Source organism: Pezoporus wallicus, unplaced genomic scaffold, assembly GCF_028554395.1.
Source record: "Pezoporus wallicus isolate ANWC-B61680 ecotype Strahan unplaced genomic scaffold, APGP_CSIRO_Pwel_v1 scaffold_6362, whole genome shotgun sequence".
Lineage (NCBI taxonomy): Eukaryota > Metazoa > Chordata > Aves > Psittaciformes > Psittacidae > Pezoporus > Pezoporus wallicus.
The window spans coordinates 6,421,314-6,444,168 of record NW_026637663.1 but is presented as its reverse complement, the minus strand read 5'-3'; the positions used below and the strand labels follow the sequence as shown (position 1 = coordinate 6,444,168).

General features: G+C 45.5%; 1 protein-coding gene across 3 annotated transcripts in view; it reads left to right on the top strand.

The window, feature by feature from the left end:
- Nucleotides 1–4,422: 4,422 nt before the first annotated feature.
- The window catches only part of FRMD1 (FERM domain containing 1), a 40,645-nt gene continuing 22,212 nt past the window's right edge, over nt 4,423–22,855 (top strand). The window contains exons 1-3 of one of the 3 annotated variants that reach the window (XM_057406961.1): nt 4,423–4,505; nt 13,727–13,890; nt 19,552–19,642. In XM_057406961.1, the coding sequence (XP_057262944.1) occupies nt 13,795–13,890; nt 19,552–19,642 (187 nt within the window). In that variant the 5' untranslated portion in view covers nt 4,423–4,505; nt 13,727–13,794. Of the gene's footprint in view, nt 4,506–13,659; nt 13,891–19,551; nt 19,643–22,855 lie in introns of those variants that run through there. The other 2 variants (XM_057406960.1, XM_057406959.1) reach the window with 2 other exon arrangements.

Below are 22,855 nucleotides of genomic sequence, written 5' to 3'. Positions count from 1 at the left end.
GTAGTTATTACTAATAATGTTTTTGGCATATAAGCCACCCTGCAACTTTACAAATATTTTTTACTGTTTGCATGCTATCATAGAAAAATTTCATATTTTACTGGTGAAAAAAAACAACACCAACCCCCTGTCCCAGAGCTCAAAACTAAACGCGATTTTGCAACATGCTAATCATTAATAGTCCCACTGGAGCTATCGATGATTTTCTAGGAATAAGGCAAGAGCCAGCACACTCAAGTTCTAACATGTTTGAAAACATCGCAAAATAAGATTTGGCTTCAGCATGTATGCTAACAGAAAGTAGATGATTATCATAATTTCATGTGTAATGCCTATGATGACTGTATGCACAATGAATATATGCAAAGAATTATTACTCCTGCAAGAGCTGCATTATGGTTGGAAGGTGTCTGTAACGTTTGCAGCTAGTTAAATCTGACCAGTTTAAACTGAGAACACAGAGTTCTGCAAATAATCTTTTTCATGCAAGTCAGAAAAGTAATTTTTCTTTAAGGTTCCCTGACTGTCAGCTCACTGCAGCCACAGCTACTTCAAACTTTTTTAGGTTTCATTTCATGCTCTCCTTTCTGTTAATATCCCCCAGATCAAACCTTTCTCTAATGAATAGCTGACCTATTCTTCTTTGATTTGCCATTGATTTCCTCTGCTTACCTCCCAACGCTTTGCCTGTTGATTAAATGCTGGACATAAGAATGCCTCAAATTTCTGACTTCTGAGTCATCCTCTCATGACTTGAACAGCTTGAAGCCAGCTTCAGCTCCCTGAGATCATTAGTGAGAACTCCTTTTGTTTCTAGACTCTTACAAACAATCCATTTCTTTCCAAGTTTAGGTGTTGTTTGTGAACTAGATAATAAATAGTAGCAACAAAATTAACCCCTATATTCATTGCTAAAATTGTGGTAAGAAAAGGAAAGGGATAAGTTTCCAAGACTGAAGGCAAACCTCAGCTTTCCCTTTTGCACTGGGAGATTTCTTTGTCTACATGCAACATAGACCAAGACCATAAGCAGACATCTGCTTATGCAAACTTTTGCATTGGGTCCCTCTGACTTCAGTACGACTCTGCATGAGATACAGGCTTACAAAAGGAGCTCTATTTTCTGAATTTTCTGAATCAAGACACTGGTTTGTAAGAACCCTTCCACAAATCCCCCTCTCCAGCATACACTTCACAGAGCAAGCTGGATGAAATGGCTTATCTGCACTGCAAGAAGGAGAGCTGGAATTCACGCTTTGAAAATGTGCAGTGGTATTTCCTTGAGCACAGATATCTACAGCCTCTAACACTTTGATGTCTCCTCCAAAAACAAACAGGCTAACACTATCTCAATTTTCCTGCAGTTCTGATGTTTCTCAAAATGCAGCTTGTTTTCTCTAGGGTGACAAGCAACATCTGCCAACCCTAAGAGACCAGCTATGCAAGATAATGACTATACTTCTAATTAAAGTAGTCATACCTGACAAACTGTATGATACTGCATTCTGGTGGGAATGAGGACAGCAGGTTAACATGAGGTGCCATGAAGCACACCACAGTCCCAAAAGCCTAGATGCAGCCCTTTGTTCCTGTGATAGATAAAGGACTCTGCCACAGAAACCCAAGCTGAGTTTGTAAGCAAGTATAACATTTTATTTTCAAATGATCAAAACCCAGAAGCATGCAGCAACTGCTCAGAGCTGTTTGCTGACTTTTCAAGCTCTCCACTATCTGTCAAGGCATGACAGAAAGTCCTACGGTGAACTGGCTCTGAAGCAGGCTACATATGTGGTATTGGGCAGGTTTAATAAGAACAAGTTTGAAAATAGAGCCTAAACTTGGGCATCAGATTCCCTGCCTGACTGATTCCCATTCAATCCTGCAATCCATGCTATAAAGTAAGGCATAGAATCATAGAATTATAGAATAGTTAGAGTTGGAAAGGACCTTAAGATCACCTAGTTCCAACACCTCACACTAAATCATGCCACCCAAACCTCTGTCCAACCTGGCCTTGAACACCACCAGGCGTTCACAACTTCCCTGGGCAACCCATTCCAGTGGCTCACTGGAGATGTTGGTGGTGATATTACAAGACACTGACTCCAGCACTGAGTGGATCACTCCGTGGGACAATCTAATTCACCAACATGACAGAACACTCTTCCAGCAAAAAAAAAGAAGCTGCTCTTTTCTGTCCCTTTAGTGAGTTTGACCAGTTTGACCAGCAGTCTGAAGTGCTACCTTCAGTGCTGTCACAAGGAAGATGATACAGCCTTCAGTGCTCCTACAGTGAGCAAAGGGAGCGAAGGAGACAGAAGACTGAAGATGGGAAGAAGTAAAAAGAAGACAGTGAGTCATCTTTCTACAGAGAGGGGAGCTGTCATGCCAGCTCAGCTGCCTGTGAAACCCCATGTTAGGCACCTCAGATTTAGAAACATCTGGCATGTGGAGATGGTACTACACATCAGCATAGGCTTAACAAAAGAACAAGCCATGAAGGACTTAACCTTAGACAGTGGGGATCCCATCTGTTCACTGAGGACCCACAGCCCTGGAACTACTCCTGAAATGTGGTGCTTACACATTTCCTCAGATCATGAGTAAGATGCCAATATTTTCTCTCAGAAGACTATTGTGGGAAGAGAAAGGGTTGGTGGGGAGATGTCCCCTGAACTCAGAGGAGCCTCACTATTACAATCCAGCTGGGAAGAAGCAGAATTGTCATCCACATTGAGTTTTTATCCAGTCTCATGCTCAACCTGAAACACAGAAAAACCTGGGAGGAAGGAGAGGGATGCCCTGCTTCCCTCACCCTGCCAGATGCCCATGTCACACCAGCGAGTCAGGCTCACTCCTGTGGTCCCTCCTGGCAAATTTCATCTGTTTTCTGCAGAGCAGCACAACACTACAAAAGCCTTCCCACCTGCTCGACTTAGAGCTTGCTGCCATCCCAGCTCCCCTGCGGGCTGCACCTTTAAACAAGCTGGGTACGCGGGGAAATTAAACAACAATCTACTTATGAGGGAGAGGGAGCTACACTACAGAACTTGAGATGATGCCCAGAAAGGTGGCAGATGCACCATCCCTGGAGATATTTAGGGCCAGGCTGGATGTGCTTCTGGGCAACCTGATGTATTTGAAGATGTCCCTCCTCATTGCAGGAGGGCTGGACTAGATGACCTTTGAAGGACCCTTGCAACTCAAACTATTCTATGACGTTAGCCTTCTTTGGGAAAATCGCATTAAAAAGTGAATTATAACATAGAAGAAGGAAGGAGGCAGGAAGATTTTCAGTATCTCCTTCCCAAGCACGTTGCCTCCTGCACACGCAGGCTCCAGGATCCCACCAGGCACTCCGTATTTCCGTATCTGACCCCGACTCTCCGACAGCATCTCTTTACACGTTGTACTATTTCTTCTGCCCGGCCAACCCGGTTACGGCAGGGCGACCCGGTCTGAACTGATCGTGCTTTGCCTTCATCACTCTTAACGCAGAGTTAACTTCAGAAGCCTACAGAGGCTTCATCACTGCCACCGCGGAGCACGGACTACCCTGCCAGAAATAAAACCGATCCCAAACGGGGCAAACCCGCGCCAGCCGCCGCAGGCAGCTGCTGGGGTCTCCCCATCGCACACATCACCTTCCCGCCGCCCCCTTTTTCCCCTCAGCAGGGTCACTAAGACCCGAACCCACCACCGACCGCGACGGTCCCGCTCCCCTTCCCTCGGCACCGACCGCGGCGCCGATCGTCACCGCGCTGGCCAACCAGAGACCATGTCGCAACCCGCCCCGCCCACCGCTGCGCTGCTCTACCAATCCGCTGAGGCGGCGGCGGGGAGGGGGTGGGAGAACCCCGCGCGGGGCTGCCGCGGGTGTCGGAGTGCAGTGGCGGGGCGGGCCCGGGGCTGGGGACGTGTCTCGCCCCGCCTGGCCCCGCCCGGCCCCGCCCCACCACCGGTCCCCCTCAGGGCACCCCGCCCGCACCAGTGCTTTACTCCGCTCAGCTCTGCTCTGCTGGTGTTGGATGCTGCCCCGGAGAGCGCTGCGGAGACCCGCGGTGAGTGCGTGTCCGCCTGCAGCTCCTCTGGCAGCGGGTGGGGCAGGCGAGGCCCCGGTGAGCTGCCGGGGACAAAGGACGTGGGACGGGTCCCAAGTGCGGGGCGGGAGGGGCACGGGCACCTGTCCCATCTGGCTGTGGGGAGCGGTCACCTCGGAGGACGGTGCGGCTGCTTTGAACGAGGAGACCTGAGAAGCGCCCGGCTGCGCTCGCCTGCCGGGGTGTGCGAGGGAGCCCTTTGCACCGCGAGGGGAGGGCTCGGTGAGCGGTGTGTGTTCGGTGCTCCCCCCCAGCGTGCAGCCGGCCGCGTACCCGTGCGCTGCACGCTGCAGGAGTACGTTTGCAACTTGGTAGGTAAAGGGAGGTCTGAGTTTCGGCTGGAGCGCTGCACCGGTTTCTCGTGTTGCTGTTATGTTATCAGGGAACTTTGCCGTTAAAGCGGCGGTGAGCGGAGGGCTGAGGCTGTCGATGCCTCCTGCACCTATGTTGGACTCCTGGAGACAGCGAGGGTGGGCAGTACCGGCTGGGAACGGGAGGGAATGGGGCTCTGGAGTCGTGGCAACTCCGCCGTCATCCTCTGCCACCGGTGGGTCTCGCCGGTGCTAGACGAAGAGGTGATACCTGTACACGTTCCTTGAGAGACACCTCCGGCATGTCCCGAGGCAGCTGGTTATGTCCCAAAGGGCTCCCGTGGGATAAAGTCTGGACGCTTCCCAGTAGCCGTATAGTCAGCTGGTACCTGTCGAGCAGGTGCTGATGGAGAGTAACACGGCCATAGTCGGAAGGTTCAGGACAGCTGTGGGGCCGGTGGGGTGCGGGTTGCCCCCCATGCTTTAGCATCTCAGGCAGTGTGAGCAGTGTGGGGCAAGTAGCTGAGCGTCTGGGACTCCTCTAGGGCCTTAGGGCTGAGGGGCTGGAGGCATCCTGTGAGGCTGGTCTGACTGTGAGGACAGACATCCATCTGCCGGCATGGGACAGGATAGGGCAGGAGTGTCCCAGCAGGGGAAGGGATGGGTGTCAAGAAGGAAAAAGTCTCCATACTTCGTTCTTTCTGCACCTCTTAAGTTTCTTCTTGGTAATGATTTGCAGGGAAAGGTTCTGGGTTTCCTGTGGTGGGAAGTCATCCTCCTCTGCATCGAGAGATGTTTCTCCTCCTGCTCGGCAGTGACGGGCTCTCAGGTTAACTCCCCTGTGGCATTTAAAATGCACATCTGGTTTTTTCCACTGCAATGTGCTGTCTGAACCTTGTCCCTTCTCCAGAGAACTGCTGTGATGCACAGGCCGTCACAGTAAATACTTCAAAAGCATAGGGCACTTTCCCAGAGAAAATAATGAGGGTTTATTTCTAGCACCTGTGATGTCAAAAAAGGAGGAAAAAAAAACCAGATATATATGTATTGGTGTCCCATTCATTTGTTCAGCTTTTATATTTTTTAGTATATTTTAGTATATTTTTTAATATTATAAAATAATGTTTTATATTATTATTACGATTTTTTCTTATTCCTGGAAAAACGTGGCATGCAATAGAATGCCTTGGCCTTACATGGTTGTTTATTCCTCCCTTTTAAATATTGTGCACTTTTAATCAGTGTCCTATTTTCAGTACTGGCGATGCCGAGAGTCTGTGTAGTAGCCAGTGTTTTGGCCTCACATGAGGAATGCCAAATCAGAACAAAATGGAATCCAAAAGGGGGGGAAAAATGGTTTCTTGCAAAGATTACCTTAAGGGAAAAAAAAAAAAAGAAGAGTAAGACAAGTATAAGCAAAAATACATCTACAAAATGCTATTGGAGACCCTGAGGTGTAGTGATTTTTATTTTTCAGTGGTTTACCAAAAAAATATTGTCTCTGCTCTTTGGACAGGTCTTTTTCTCTAAAGACTTTTTTATGTGGAATTTTGTATAGTGCTAAACAGCAGTGTCAAACTTTTCACCTGTTGTTTTTTTTTTCCCTCTACTAAAAAATCTTAAATCCCCTGAAATAAATTGTATTTACATGTGTGTTTCTGATTTAAGTCTTTTCTTGATAGAGGAAGTTTTTTGATAACAGGTATGAACTATGTAATTTCATTTTGGAGGGGGGAGTGTTCGTAGGTTTTAAAGTGGTTTTTGTTTTGTTTTTGTTAAGAAAAGTGAAACCGATAGGGCTTTAAAGCTATAGCACATTTTTCTGCTCCCAACATTGCAGGTAAAAGTCTTTGAATCCAGTGATTAACTGCATCAGTTAGCTTTTGTAGTAAAGTGGCTGCCCTACTGTTCATCCAATGCAAGACAATGTGAATTGCTTGCATGCTTCTGTGCTCCAGGGTTACACTTCTTTTCTTGCAGAAAGTCCTGTATTACTGCACTGCTGCTTGGTTATCTTGGTGATTTTTATCAATGGTACCTTAATTCATGGTTTGTGGTTAGTAACTGAGCATGGGCAAATGGTGGTTTCAGCCCAAGAGAGGTTCTCTGACAAGGAGGAGCTGCTCCTTGGAGATTTGCAGGAGGAAGTAATTTGCTTCTTGTTAAACCATGCCTTATGCTTGCCCTTTTTTTTGCTTCCCTCTCTTTCATCATTTTGCAGAATTTGGCATCACCTCAGAAAATGCAGCACTCTTGTTTTGGGGTTTTGTATTTTTGTTTTTTTCTGTTCTGTTTCTTTTTTGGGCCATGTTTTCCCATTTCCCTAATGCTGATGCCTGGCAGTACTGCTTGCAGTCTCTGAAGCTGCATCTAATCATAAAGATCCTGCTGTTTGTGTTAATTTTGTCAAGGTATCAGCAGACTGGCATTTTCACACTTGTAATAGAGGCAAGCTGTGTTCCAGGCGGAGTTTTATTTATTCTTTCTGGATGTCTGGCCACTTTACATAGATCAATATTCCTATCTGCTCTGAATATTATCAGGGCTAGCTGGACACTTTAGGAGGAAAAAAGGTAGAAGCAAGCTGATGCGTAAGCTGCCTAATTGGTCTGAATATTTAGATGGTGATTCAGATGCGGGAGATCAGCAGTGGACTTTCTCCTTCCTCTGGGGAAGTAAGCCAAGTTAGTTTGTTTTTTTTACCTGGTTATTACTGGTAGCAAAGCTATTCCTGCTCAGAAGAGTTCTTTACATGATATATTGGTGAAAGCCTGTCTGTTCTTATTTGTGCTGCAGCTCCAGGTGTTGCTTGTGAGATTATAATGATGCTTTTTCCTTTTTAAAGACTTCATAGTCTGCTTACTAATAGTTCTGTTACAAGATCTTGGTGAGAATAGAAAATGAAGGAAGAGTTTATTCACACTTTTTTGGGTAGCTCTGGAAGGTATTTCAGAAGGCTTAGTGACCTGTCCCAATTCAGTGCAGCTGTGGAATAACTTCTTCAAAGACAGTAGTGTCTCTCACCTGTTGTGCTTAAGGCCAAGAGTACAGTAGATTTGCTTGGGAGAATCAAGGCCAGGTGGAATGGATGGGGCTTTGAGCAGCCTGGTCTAGTGGAAAATGTCCCTGCCCATGGCAGGGGGGTTGGAACTGGATGGTCTTTAAGGTTCCTTCCAACCCAAACCATTCAATGTAATCCTGTTTATAGCCTTAGTAAACTTAACAGGAATGTGTTTCCAGTTGCATTTCCTGGCTCTCTATATGTATGCTCATGATTAAGCTTTCTGTAGGCATCTTGGAAAAGATGTGTCTATGGGTTTTAGTGGAGGCAAGCTTGTGTTACTGAGTGGCTATTCAAGTAATTCACTTCCCTTAACCTTTGGAAGTTCTCATGCAATGCTGTCTTGTCATCCAGCTTAGAAAACAGAGCTTTGCACTTGTGAGCAGGCTTCCTTTGCAGCTGCTTTATGCAAGGTGTAATGGGCACTGAGGCTGCCTCATGCCTTGTCCCATATTTTGCTGGTTCTTTCTTAATGCGTCTGCATTTACTTAGGCCAATCGACACCTTCAGTTGCTACTTACTCATGAACTTTAATATGCTTGGCTTATGAAGTATGAGGAAGCCCTATAAATGATTGGTAATCAATAATAAACAAGTCCATTAATAGATTATGCAGAAGTAAACAAATTCATTGTAATGAGAAACTTCATGTTGATAGATAGGCATGATAGGGTACATGCTGCTACTTTTACCAATCAATGAAAAGGCAGGATCAGTTGATTCGTTCCTGTTCCCCTGTTGGCAAGAGAATGTTTGTCCTCCCAGGGAAAGGGCTTGCTAGCAAGGAATTGCATGCTCTAACTGCAGTCTTTACTGTTTGGGTATTGTTTAAAGCATGTATATTGCTAAGTTTTACATATGCTTCTGATAAAATGTGTTTTTAAAGGCTGCATGGTTTTGTGTACAAAAATTCAAAAGCACTTTCCATCACTTAGCAGTGATGGAAAGATGTAGTCCCTGTGAGATCCTGATTCTGTCCCTTTGCCTGGAGCCTTTAATACTCATTGTCTGTTTCTCTCAGAAGGCTTTGGATTCAGTTTTGGTTTCAGGGAAAGATTAAGCCCAGATGATTCATGCTGGGCTCTCCTCACAGGGAGTAAACTGCTGAGGAGCTTTGTTCATCCCATGGGAGAGCCAGATGGAAGTGTGGCAGCCACCCTGCATAGTCCTGCCACCACTGCCCTGCTGCTGTGCTTCCATGTGCTGTAGGATGTCATGTCCTTTGGTACTCTGTGTCAGCTAAGACTTCTTCCTCTCTTCGAAGACTAGTTAGCAGCAGTAAGGTCTGATGTGTGCCCAGAAGTGAGAGTCACTTTTACATGACTACCAGACAACACAACCAGCCCTGGGTAGAAGAGTTGTCCCCGTCTTTGAGCTTAAGGGCTGGTGCAGCCTACAGACTAAGTAGCACAGCGTCTCAGTCCCAGGTTAGGAATGGATGTCCCTGGGAATTTTGGGAGATCCCTTCTTCCTGAGCACACTGGCCATGTTGTAGGGGTGCAGAGCAGAAGAGTTACAAACTCAAGAGCGTGTTTTGTGTTCTAGTAGTCACTTATGCTGTTTGACATGAGGCAGGAAAACTTCACAGCACAAAGGTGTGGGTGGTGATGCCTCGCTAAGAGCTGTGTCTAATCCTGCAATGAAGACTGAGAGAGCATTTTCCTCTTTATTGTTAAAGCTCGGTGTCACCAGGGTGTGCTGCTTGTACAAGAAGAAAGGAAAAAGGATGCTGGTTGCTATCTGAGACCAATGCTCAGTGATTTCTCCATATGTCTCAAAAGGTACAGGGTGATGGTTAAGCCTTCTAGGGCTCCACAGTGCTGTAGTATGTGGAAACATCTTGCATGGTACCTTTTGAAAATCCTAAAGGAAATGTGGGAGCCAGGCATACATCCCATTCCTGCAAGAAGACTGCACTCAGATCTAACCAGTGTTGCTTGCAGATGCAGAAGGCCTACTGGAGTTGCATCTCCCATACTGTGGACTGAAAGATATTTGTCTTTGCTGCCAGTGTTGCGTCTGTCCTGTAACCAAGCTACATTGGTTTGGGATCCAGTCCTTCAGAGCACGCAAGTAACTGGGAGGTATATCAGTATTCCTCAATGAATGGCTTTGAATAGGGACTTCCTACTAAGTAGTGCTCGGTGTTTGAAGGCAGGTGTGCAGTCCACCCTAAAAGCAGTGTCTGCACACAAAATTCAGCACATTACCTCCTTATGGCATCCGTGGCCTTGGATGTGTCATGCTAGCCCTGAAGTGATGCTGAGGCAGATACATTTGAAAAGTCAGTGTGCTTCTGGGAATTTGCTGCAGGGAAGCCTAGTTGTCTTGGCTGTTGGTTGTAGGTGGCACTTTTCATATCATCTTCACCTGTGACACAAAGCTGTTTAGCTTCAGTCTTCTTTTCTGGCCTGACAAGCAACCTTTTTTCCCTCCCTCCTGATTGATGCATCTTTCTGGAGAAGTTTTCATCATCTCAGGTGATAGTCAAAGGAGGTAGGTGGGGAGTTAAGGTTGCTGGGAATGGTTAATGCATGCCATCATTACATCTTTCATTCGCTTGAGCTCTTTATTACTGTTCTGTAGGTGCCATACATTATGCCTCTGAAGAGACGAAATACCAGGAAGGTGAGGGGAGTTCTCAGTTTTAAGGCTGTGTTTCCTCATGACTATGAGGCAGCCTGAGTGTGGGTTGTTGCCAAAGACAGATTTGTTTCCAGGCAGTTGTGTGTCTGTCTTGCTGCAGGACTGCCTTGATTAAAGCTGATTAAGCTGATTGTGAAACTGCAGTCTAAGAGTCTGGTTGTCTTAGAAGCCGAAGACATCTCTGGATAATGTCTGGGAAATGTTCAGAAGAGTCTTAATGTTTCTGGACAGTTTTTCATGGGACTTCATAGGGTCACTCTGTTAGGGTTTAATTGGGAAGGATGCTCAATGCTCACTTTCTGTCAGCTGTAGCAAAACCAGCTTTCCCAAGTTGTTTTTACTGTAATAAACCTTACAAAGCATGTTTCCAGGTGTTCCCGAGAAGCATGGAATTACCTGTGCTTTTCTCTCAATAGAAGATGACTTCATTCTGGTTTTCTGCTATGAGTTGGTAGGTGACTGCTTTGTCCCCTTAAGATGTAGTTGTGATAGTACCTAGAGGCTGAAGTCAGGATCGGGACCCAGTTCACTGTGGTCCCATGAACTGTTGTGTAAAATACAGCAGTGCTTATAAGGCTGTGTGAGCCCATGTGCTGTTTGGATGGGATCTGCTTCCAGACAGGCTGTGGCTGCACTGGGTCCCCAAATTCAGTGGTGGCAGGTCATCCTTGTGCCATTGTGTATATGGGCTGTGTGAGGTGGTTTAGTCAGCTGTTCCATTGAAATCCAAAGCAGTCTCCTTACTCATCCTCCTTGTCTCTATCACTCTTATCCCTCTTGCTGGGGCAAACCTCAACCATTCCTCCTTGGACCCAGGAAGTGCTGAGGTTCTGGACCAGTGCTGGAAGGCAGCTCAAAGGGCTGTAGAGAGAAGAGGGGATGACTGGGGGGCTTAATGAGTTTTTGCAGCCATGTAAGAACTGTTTAATTGGAAGAGTCTTGAAATTAATGACAGGTTTTCCAAAGCTCCGCTGTATGTGTGTTCAGGTAAGGTAAACAGTGTTAAATAAGCTGTGACACCTCTCTTGGCACTAATAAGCTTCCTGACGGGTACCAGAAGAATACAAATAAATAGTGCCTTTGACTGTTTCATTGATAGACTTCCGGGCCTTTGACCAAGCAATTACATCTTGAAATGCACTTCTACAGGAGCTAAAACATGCTGTGATATTATTTCTAAATAAATGAAATAATAATTAAAAAGCAACCAAAACCAACCAAACAAAAAAACCACAAACAAACCCAAACACCTTGTAGGGTGTCTCAGAGGCCAGTGATTGACTTCAGCTTTTATTAATTCATCTGCAGTGCATTTGCTGAAGCTTTCAGGGTTTAATTGAGGTTAAGAGGTTGGAATCTGTGGTAAACAAAAGAATGGCATATGGGCAGTCTGAAATTGTGTATGTTTAAGTAAGAGCATTCCTTCTGGCCACTTGTTTTCATTGGGCAGCTACTCCTGGCACGCAACTTTTTTCTTTTTAAAGGTGTAAGCATGTAATGCTAGCAAGTTAATGGTTCACTATGGTTTATCACATCCTAACATACCTCTGGAGAAGGCTGAGCTGGGCTTGTGTTTGACCTCCCCCTTCAGATTAAGGATGTTGCCTCTTTAACCTCTTGCCTGCTGTGGCTGGGTCCACAAGATCATTGGTTTAAAAACATAGGGAGGACAACACTTTCTCCCCTTCCTTTCTCATTTCCTTGCTCCCAGGGTCCACACTTTTTCTCATAAAAATCCAAACGGACAAAGCAGGTGTGAGACCAGAGAAAAATCTTTCCAGAAGCTTTGTTTTATAGAGACTATGGGGAAGTGGGATTCTTCTTCTCCGGTCGTGCACACAGTTTTCTGTGGCTGTGTTTTTAATGGTCACTTCTTCCTTCTATTTTCAGTTCTGTTAGAAGCCAAATTAATATCTTTGCAGGTCATGATCTCCTTGTGTGAGTGGGAATATGTACAGGCCAGTGCAACAGTTTGACAAGTCTCCTTGCACTGGAAAGCTTGAGCTCGTACTCTGAGGCCTTTATGCTGTTGATAAAGTTTATAGTGCATATGACATCAGCTGGCAATAATGATGGTGATCTGTTGCCCCTGAGTCATTCAGTAGACATCTGTAATTTATATACAACTGTTAGTAGTGTGTAGCCTGGAGCTCAAGAGGGCTCATCAGTATAATTATATCAATAAGAGAGGATAAATCATAGTTTTTCTCTTAATATTTAATAGAACCTCTTATCTTTCTCAGGGAATCAAATGTTTTTCCCGCTTGCTAATAATTTAGAGTAATATCCTTTTTAAAACTCCTCATTCCTGTTTAAATTTTTTTTGAAAAAAGGTAATAATAGCACCCTTTATTAACCCCTTCTTTTCATTACTACAGTAAATGCAATTTTTATGCACTTGCCTCATAAGAGGTGCTCTACATAAAGAAATTGTATCAAAATGCTTTATTAAGAAGCATTATATATTCCAGCTCAGGGAAGGAGGTGCACAGAACAGCTTTTGTACTTGCAAAAGGACACTTATAGATCTCTTTCTTGCATTTGATGAAGAAAAAAATAAAATGCTTGAGTGCAGAACTGAAGGGAGAGGGGTAAATCCAATTCTGGGGGCTTTGCAGGCAGGCATCAGCCAGCAGCACCTGGTGTTGCTGCTGGAAGGGAGTCATGCCAGGGTGACTTTGAGGCAGCCAGGGTTTGATTTGCATTACATCTTGCACAGGGATGATGTGGACCCCAGAACTGGTTGGTATCTTGCTGGTTCAGGTGTCTGCTGGTGTTCATCCCTGATTTGCCCTCAATGAGCAATGGATTCCTCAGGGCCTGGAGGAGCCTTCCTTGCTCTGGAGAGCATCAGAGTAGAGAGGGCTGTAAAATGTCACAAGTTGCTGCGGGAACTGTGTGTAGCCTAGCTATAACATGAAGATGATGTTGTCTACTGCGCTTCTGGGTGCGAGCAGAGTTTCTGTCTCTTATTTCTGTTGTTATCATAACTTAAGCTCCTAAGAGGCCTGTGTAGCTTGGGATCAATCTTAGGAAGGATGCTGGCAGTGCTCACCTCACAAAAAGTATGATACAGCAACTCAGCCTTGTGAGTTGATGCTTTTCTACCTTGAGGTATAGAGGATTTGTGGGAGTGGTTTCCTAAGGACTAGGGGTGAGGTCAGGGAGAAAGCAGCTCAGATGAAGTCTTGTGCACTGACACATGCCTGCTGGGTGGCTCATTGACATATCTGCTTTGGGTGAGAGTGAGGTACTTGGTTGAAAGACAGGCACTCCTCCCTCTCTTGTGGGCATTTCTGGGGAGCAGTCCATGGTGTCATCTCCCTTATCACTTAATATGCCTCAAAACCTTGAGTCTGGTTATTTCAGGGAGACCTCATCACTTTATGGCACTCTTTTAGGACTCACAAGCTATTTAAAGGTTGTTTTTTTCCCAGTTTGTGCTGTGATGCTGGTGAAAACATTGACAATGGCACTGTAAAATGTGCGTGGCTTGTTTATTGTTCTGTTTTAAACAGCAAGGAGGATAACCTCCCATCAAATGCACTCCATGGGCTGCTCCCAGTGCTGGCTGGAGCATGGCACTGATGCTCTCACCTTCTCTACAGGTGCGTGGGATGAACTGAGCCTGACGCCTGCTCAGAGAGGAGACCCTGTCCCCACAGAGCTGCCCACCATGAGCAGGGTGCTGCTGGCAGGCAGGATGCAGCCAGAGAGCCGCAGCGTCTGTGTGTTCCTGCCCACCCGCGAGCAGCTCAGCCTCGTCGTTGGGGTGAGTGGTTGGAGGGAGGACGGGAGGTCTCTGCTTTAGGGCTGTGGTTCAGTTTTGTTAGCTCCCATTGTTCTCCCAAGAGCCTGGTGTGGGTCTGCTGACCAAAAGGCTATTAGCCAGCTTAGGGTAATTGGTGCTCCATTTTCTATTGGGCAGCTTCAACTCATTTGCAGAGTTCCTTAAAGGTCTCTGTGGTGGTTTTGGACAGAGGGTCCCCCCTGCTCTTTTTTATTTTCTCAGAGTCTTTTTGTCACTGCTAATAATCTAGCAGTTTTTAAGGGCTGAGCCTGAAATGCCTTGATGACTTGGCAGCTGTAACCAACACATGACTATTTGCTCCGACTTTTAGCTATTTCTGGTTTTGATAGTCTGCAGATTGCTTCAGAGTCTTAAGGGAAACAGCCACTGCAGGTAGGGTTTTCTCCATTCTTTGAGTACGTGTACACACAAAAACTAGAGGTAAGTCACTTCATTCCTTTGATCACCACTTCAAATGCCCAAGAGTGTGTGCATGAGTGACAGCAGAGCAGGTCAGCTGGCAGCCCAGAGTGGCACAGTGTCCACCAGGGCATGGTGCCTCTTTGTGCAATGCCGGCTGCTCCTTGAACTTGTGAGAAACGGAGCTGACAGAGGCACTTCACATTCAGAAGACAAGCCAGCCTGCAAGATAAGCACTCTCCTGTGTGTACATGCACTCATGTGTAGGCTGGGAAGGTTTTGCTCTGTTTTGCGTGGGTTTTTCCCCCCCTCTGGGATGGGGAGGGGGAGAAGACAGTTGAGGTGAACTGTTATTTCAAGCACTTGATTTGAGCTGGTGGCTTTTGAAACTCTGCATGGTAATCTTCAAAATCCATGTAGGAATTTTCCTACCTGCTGTGCCTGTGTGGCATCATTAACTGAAACAGCCACCAGGGCTGGATGGAATAGGGCTTTAACAACAAAATCTGGGGCACTCTGCTTCTAGGTTACCCGTTCAAACCCAGCCCAGCTACTGCCCCAGAGGGGTTTTGCAATCTGCTGGCTTTTGTGCAAGCCTCAGAATGACAATTTAATTAAGTTCTTGGTGGCAGGTGCACAGGCCTGGGAATGGTCTGTTGAAGCTGACCCTAAATCTCACCTTCTTATAGCTTTTATCAGGGAGAATGATGATCTGAGATAGTGGAGGCCACTGCCGTGGGGAAAGTGCAGGCTGGTGTGTAGCAGGGCAGTGTATCAACAGGGCTGGTGCTGTCATTGCTCCTTCCTGGGCACATGGCTGTTCCTCCACTGCTGGGTCACGCTCCACCATATTAAGTTCAGGCAGTTTTTAGACTCTACAGTAAATCCTGGATACCTGCAGTTTATCCTAAAATCATAGAATCATTTAGGTTGGAAAAGACCCTTTAGATTGAATCCAGCCATAAACCGAACACTTCCAAGTCCACCACTAAACTATGTCCCTAAGTGCCACATCTATACATCTTTTAAATACCTCTGGGGTATTTAATAAGCATAAGAAATGGACCTTTGTATTGAGTGCTGGCAGAGACAGAAGGAAGGTGCCATGTCCTGCCTGCTGCCCCTCCAAAGAGTTGGGGTGCCTTGAGCATTGCTGCCTTGTCCCGCAGGGGTGTCCCTGTCACAGCACCTCCCAGCAGCCTTCTTTTTTGTGGTTCTGAGCAAACCTGATCTTGAGTTGAAGATGTCCCTGCTCATCACAGGTGGGTTGAACTGTATGACCTTTAAATGTGCCTTCCAACCCAAACTAGTCTATGATTCTAAAGACATTGCCCTTCCTTGCTTCTGCTGCTGCTTGCTTTGGTGGCTGGAAAACTGGAGAAAATATATATGTGGAGATGCTTTTGTGTGAAACGGAATAGCTGCCTGGGCCAAAACATGAGACCTTAATGTGCAGTTGTGTCCTAATTGCATAGAGGGTGAAACATGACCTGTTAAAACTGGGCAAGTCACCAAAACTAGCTTTTCGTTTGGCTTCTGTCTTTACCACAACACCCCTTCAAAACAGCAACAAAAAATAAGGTTTCACGCCTGGAGATCTATATATATTTTTAAAAGGAACATCAAGGCAATTTTCTAATGATGTTGAACTCAAATTCAATTAGTACAACCGCAGATGATACTTTGTGCATTTATTAGAATGATAATGCCACTACTTATGATTTTCAAAGCCTTTTAACCTCTTCAGTGTGGAATGCAAATACTAAACAAGCTTGCAGCTCAGTGAGGTAGGTAGGAATGGTTATCCTTGCAGCAGAATAAACTATAGATCCTTCCCATGATAAGCACAGTGTTTATGCAGGTAATTCCTTTCTCCTCCCTCCCATATAAATTCCACCCTTCCAGATAAGAGTTTACCTATATGTTTTATGTGGTCACAGGTAGATTAAATTCTGCTCTTTAAAATGGATTTATGTCCTTAACAGACAGTGCTGTTGAAGAGGGAACAGCAGGAGGCATTTTAAAGTTTCTTCCCTCATAATTGGGTATCTCTTAATTAACTTTGGTGTCCACCTTTCTGCATGTATAGGTGAATTTGAGGGGATGGTGAGGAGGAAGGTTATCTTTCCAGGATGCAGCTGTGAGCATGAGAAGCAAAGCAGTGAGGAGAACTAGTGGGAGCTGCAGCTCCACCAGCTGCCCTGAGGACAGTGAGGCAAAGGGGAAGAGTGGACCTCTGAGCACAGAGCAAAGCCATCTGCCTTGCTCCAGGCAGCCCAAGCTGGGAGGTGGAGTATGAGCACCAGAGAGCTTAAGTGGGCTTGAGTGAGAATGGGGTAACTAAAAATTGTATTGCTTGCACCAGAGATGTTGGAGTGGTATCCAATTTGCTCAGTTTTGTTTGTCTGCCAGCATTGTGGCTTATCTTCCTGGTGGTGTTGAACCTGTTGATCAACTAGGTTTCTAAAACTTTTCTGGGCTGGTAGCAGCTGAATAAAGTAAAGACCCCTATGCTAGGGAAGGTCTGGCTGCCAAGGAGGGTAGCAGGGCAGGCAGCCACCCTACCTGTGTTTAGGTCTCAGAAGAAGCCACAGCAGATATTGCTCCTTGCCTAGAATCTGGAGAAACCATGGGACCATGAGCAGGAATTTCTGCCATGAGGAAGTCCTATGAGCAGATTTTGTGTGTTGGTGAATGGCAAGCGTAGGTCTCGAGTCTTTCAGTTGTTCTGTGAGCAGGAGAGCTGATGTTTTAAAGCATATGGATTGAGTTAAAATAGAGATGGGTAACCAATATATGTGAATATTTGTATACAGAATGACCCTGGAGTAGCAGTACCTTCTGTAAGCTTGCACTTGACTTCGCTTTGGACTAAATTCCACATGTAAAGAAGCCCTGAGTCTGATGTGGGGCAAAGCTGAGGATCAGTGGAAGGAATGATTCATGGCATGTCTGGGATGGAGCTTGGCACAGGAATCATATGCAAAGGGAGGAAAGGCCAAAGAGAAGTGCACGGATTAAAAATGAAAAGGGAAATGTTGGTTGTTTTGAGCATAGGGGAAGGCAGGAAGAGGGAATAGCCATTGCAAGTGTCGCTGGTATTGCATAGCCTTGAAGGCTGGGAGTAAAACTTGATACAAAAGGGAAGTGCCAAAAGGAGAATGGACAAAATGGTAGTTCACATACCTGCTGTGCAAGAAATATGATTAAGTCAGTACTTTAGAGTGTCACAAAACACTAAAGTGCTCAGCTCCCTGGAACTAAGTGTCTTAAAGCAGGTTTTTCTTCCCTTAGGTGTGAAAGTGTGCCACTTACAAAATTCATCTGATTTCAACTTTTCCATAAAGTCCTGTGCTGCTAGTGACTCATGTCACCATTCTGGCTAGGGGCAGGTCACCTCTTCCTTAGTCCTTCCCAGGTAGGAGAACAGGCTTAGAGCTTCCTTCAGGAAGGAGGTCAATCTGTGCCTAACTTTCCCTTCCACCTGTGTATTCCTGGCAGCTGAGTAAATACCGCATTTATTTGAGAGACTGTAAGGGTGCAGTCTCACATGGAGACCCATATTAAGACCTGGCTGTGGTTTTGGGTTTTACCAGAACTGTGCATCACCTCCTTTCTTCCCAAAGCACATACATGCACATGCGTGTATGTATGGGTGTAGCACAGGTTTCAAAGCTCCCAATAAAACAGTAGTGAGTGTTTGGCTAGCGATGCTTGGCAAGTAGAAGAAAACGAGTAATTAAATGACCTCCTGTTCCCATTGTCCATGTCTAGTGACATGGCATAGACTGGGGCAGGGAGGGGAGCGCAGCCAGTTTCTGGGGAGTGTGGCACTAAAAGGGTTTGAAGAATTGCAGTGGCAGTTAGTTGTTGGTGGTGATTAGTTTGTAGGAGAGTTCAGCAGTTGGCTTCTGCCCAGTTATCTTTGCTGCTGTGAAGGTAGTGCTGCACTGTGTCCCCTCGGGAAGGCTGCTTCTGCTGCTGCTAATTGCATCATCCAGCAGCAATGCAGTGAAATTCAGAGCTTCTGGCCCATTTCATGTCTGCAGCTGGCTGCACCCTGTGCAGAACTGAGCTTATCTGTGTCACTGTTGTACTGTTTTCCCCATCTGCTCTTGCCCCTGTGCCTCTGAGGGTTTTTGATTGTGCCTGTGGTTATCTGTCTGTGCTTCTGGGGTGGTGCAATGGGGCAGAAGGAAATGAGGCTGTAGGTGGGGAGCATTTAGTGGAGGAATCTTGTGATCACAGTACACATCCAGGCCTGCATATGCAGGTAGCCAGCATCACATTCTTACTGGGGGAGCCTGTACTCTGAGCCACCTTGCTAGTGGTGCGTTCAGTATCTGTGCCACAGTGTTACGGTGCTCTCTTGCCCTTGTACCATGCTTGCAAATTCCCCCCAGCCTCTGATCCCACGCAGGAGGGTATGCTGGCAGCTCTGCTTTTCCCAGTGCTTCCTCAGAGCATGCACAGTGTTATGGGAAGCAAGGGTATTGGAAGATCTCTGTGTCTCATGGAAATAGGAAAGAGCTTATTGGCCATTGGTGGCAGCTTCAGAAGATGAAGATGTTAATTGCTCTGTGACCAGGAGTCAGCAGGGGACAGAATAAGCTCTTCTGTGGCAGTACCGAGCAACCTCATCTCTAACCCACGATCTATTTCTGCTCTCAAACCATGCAGTTATGAGTTTAGTTTTGTACTTTTGTTTTTAGTTCTCCTGAATAAAAGCCTTTTGGTTTTGTTGTTTGCTCTTAACCTCTCTTTCTTAAAAGAAAATTTCTTCAAGAAATTCGTATTTTCATTTTTGTAATTACAAGCACGTTTTTGTAAGAGCACCTATAAATAGTCTGGTCAGTACTGAACAAAACCAGGGCTCCAGCAGCGCTCCAGATTCTTACACAGAGATGCCAATAGGTAGGAAACCTTTTAAATTCATCTCGCTAAACTGAGCAACGCTGCGCTGTGAAGGAAGGAGAATGACGCATTAATTACTATTCTGTGATAACAGCAGTAATACTGAAAACAAACCTTGCTCTGTTTTGGGGTTTTGTTTTGGTTTTTTTTTTTGGTTGTTTTGGGAGAATTTGGGGGTTTATTTGGCTGTTTCAGGGTTGGTTTTTTTTTTTGCTATGGTACCTCAAAATATACTGGCCAATGTGAAGTAGAATTGCTCCATCCAGGTGTGTGAGCCCTCTGTAATGTTGGATTGGTTGTTTCTTTCAGGTCAAAGCCACTGGACAGGAGCTCTTTCAGCAAGTTTGTGATTTAGTGAAGATTAAGGAGCCTCACTTCTTTGGCCTCAGCATTGTTAAAAGTAAGCAAACTCAATACGCGGAGCAAATGACTTGGCAAACGTCCACAGACCCGCTTGTGTATTTACAGTGTGTGCATATATACACAGCAGCCGTGCCTGCAGGGAACTTGATTGTAGTAAGGTCACAAAGTATGTAGATTATGCATGGGCTTCTCAAGCTCTTTTGATCTTTGGTATGTGGGCAGACAAATTGGGAGAAGGGGGGGGGCTTTTGTTCTCCACCTTTGTTCTCACATTCCACCTCTTCGTGGGGTTTTCTTTCTCTCCTGTAGCCAAGTTGCTAGCCAACATGTTTGTCACTGAATTCAGAACTGTCCATATTTGAACAAGAGGTGAATTTTAAAAGGACCTTGGGGCTGAAAGTGTTACTTCTGAAGTCACAGGAAAAGAATGTGGCAGCAGGGGGAGGAAACCCAAATGGTTTGGGGGGACTGAATGCATGTGTTGGGGACACTGGGTTTTGAAATGTTGCATGGGAAATACAAAACTTCTTAGTCCGTGGGTTGAAGTCCAGTCTTGGTCCTACAGCTCAGTATTGACCAGGTAACAGTGTAAGCTGATGCCTTAAATGAGCAAACTGATACGAGATATTGCATTTCTAGGATGGTGTGTGCATTGGCACCCCCTCTGTCCCCAACTCTTAGTAATAAGAAACGGATCTGTTGTCCTCCTTATCCTGCCTCCCCCCATTTCCAAAAGCACAGAAAGGACTTCCCTCCAAGTTTTCTCAAGTGTGTTATTTACTACTGCAACTCTAGATATTGTTACATTGAAATGAGAGTAGTCTTTTATGCGTCCTTCCAAATAAGGTTTCTTTTGCCTTCTAATGATTACATGGGATAAAATAGTTCCCTTTAAGTTTGCTTGTCTCATTTCCTTTCTGCTCTTATTCTCTGAGAACTTTTGCACTTTTTTTGAGCATAGTCCTCAAACTAAGACAGGCATAAGCTCTTTATCTCCATAAGGTGTGTAGAGTCTCCAGGAAATTCCATCAGTGTAACTACAACAGTAGCTAAGAACTATATCTCTGTGCTTAAACCAGCAAAGGTTTGGGGTTTTTTTTTAAGGTGAGGAAGACCTGAATGCTCTTAACTCTTTTCATGAACCAGCTGTGTACCTGTGAGCCACCCCTCCTCACTGCCTTTTTTAACACCAGTTTTCACCTATTACACTTGCAGAACATCTTCGGTGAAACTGGAGCACCTGACCTCCCATGTAAGACAGGGCAATTTCATTACCATTTTCTTTGAATTAAGTGCTCTTCTCCTGTTCTCCTCATGTTTCTTTCACACCCCCCCCCCCCCCCCATCTTCCTTTTTTCATATTTTCTGTACCCTGTTTTTAACTTCTCCCACCTTTTGCATGCGGCAGTTGAACATGTCAAGCACAGGGACTCGGGCCCCAGAATACCCTATTGTGGCAAATGCCTTTCAGCCTGTTGGAAATGCAGTATAATTACTCAACCCAAAGAGCACAATAAAGCTGTGCTGACTAGACCTTAAAGAATATTACCCATGGCTTTAAACATAAACAATCTTCTCTCTTCACAAAAGTGTTCTTCCTTTTTAGAGCAGCTAATTCTCTGCACAGCTCTCAGAAAAACATCAAGGAAAAGAGTTGCAGGAGCCCAGCAGACTGAATTAACCTTTTTGGTTTGTTCTCTTCTTTACGGCTCTTCGTTTATCCTTGCTGTAGCTCAGTTTGTAAAGCTGCTTAATTGAAAGCTCCTCATGCTCGCCCTGGCTCCTCCAGACAGCCATCTCCTTCCACCACCCAGGCAAGTGTCAGTATTTTGGACAGAGGACCAGATTTATTGTTGTTTGTGCCTCTGTTTAAGAAACTGTTGGGGTTGGCCAACAGGAAAGCATCAGCAGTGAGTTTCTCAGCCTGAAAGATTTTAGCCCAAAGGAAGGTTGCATCCCACTCTTGAGTGAGGGAGCCAACATGGTCTGTTTGTTATTGCTTCCTATGGTCCTTACTGTAAAAATTCAGTAAGCTGCTGACCGGAGTCTTGTGGAGTAGTTTTAAGTGTCATCTTTATTTTGTTCTCAAAATAGTTTCATGTTTACTACTGTAGAGAAGGAAATACTTTGTTTTCTGTTCCCCAACTTGAATTCCACCCCCACCCCGTTTTGGCCAGCAGGCTGGTGATCACCCTTGCTGCCAGTGGTAAGCGGTTTTCCTTCTCTTGCAAATGTAACACTCTCCATCTCTGGCATTGGGAAGTAGCCTTTCAGGGCCTGCTTCTCGGGGTTTTTTGGTTTCATGGCAAGCTGTCATGTCAAGAAAGGGAAGCAATCCAGTCAGGCTGTGGGGGAGGCCTGGGTAAGTTTTGCATTGCCCAGGGTTGTCATGTGGGTACTTAAATCAACTGCCTTGGCCAGACAGCAAGTCGGTGTGTCTCCTGCAGAGGCTGTGAAGGGAAGGCATGGGGCTGGTCAGTGAGGCAGGGGCAGGTTAGAGCTCCAAACACTGGAGAGAAAGCACCTGTGTTTTGGACCAAAGTATTCCTCTTCTGCATCATGCTTTCACCTCTGTGCTGCAGCTCTAAGATGTCATTTTCAAAGATACAACTGTCCTGTTTTAATAAGGGTAGATTTCCCAGTTTCTTAACATGCATTTGGTTTTGGCAGTCTGATGCTGCCACATGCAAAACAAGGTATTTTAATCCACCTATATCCATTACCTTGCTGCTAATTTGTCAGCGAAACCCTGACTGTCAGCAGTGGCAAGAGAATGAAAATTAAAGGATTTCTACAGAACTGTAACCAATCACACTGGGTGGATTATCTGGATTAGGAGCCCATTTGACCTGCAGACACTGTACAGATACACTAATGCTCAGTTGGTTTCATAGTAAGCATGGGGGGGGGGGAAGGTTGGGGTCCTTAATCATAAACATAAGTTTAACCCCTAAGTGTTGCAAAAATGAAAACGGCACCATGCAAACTGGGAACCACGAATGCTGTGAGATGTAAGATGTATGTTATGGAGCCTGTCTTCCGGCATTTATTGTCCAAATTTGTTGCCTTCACTTCTGACTGTTACAGATGCTGAGGGCAAGGTTCAGGATTTAAGTTGTCAGTAATGGTGGCAGGACAGAGTTTTTCACCTTTTCTGCTCTTGAGCAGACCACTCCAACCGACTGTATTTGGGAGGAAGAAAACTTGCATCTGTAAGAAGCTAGCTGATCACTTTGAAAATTGAGGTCAG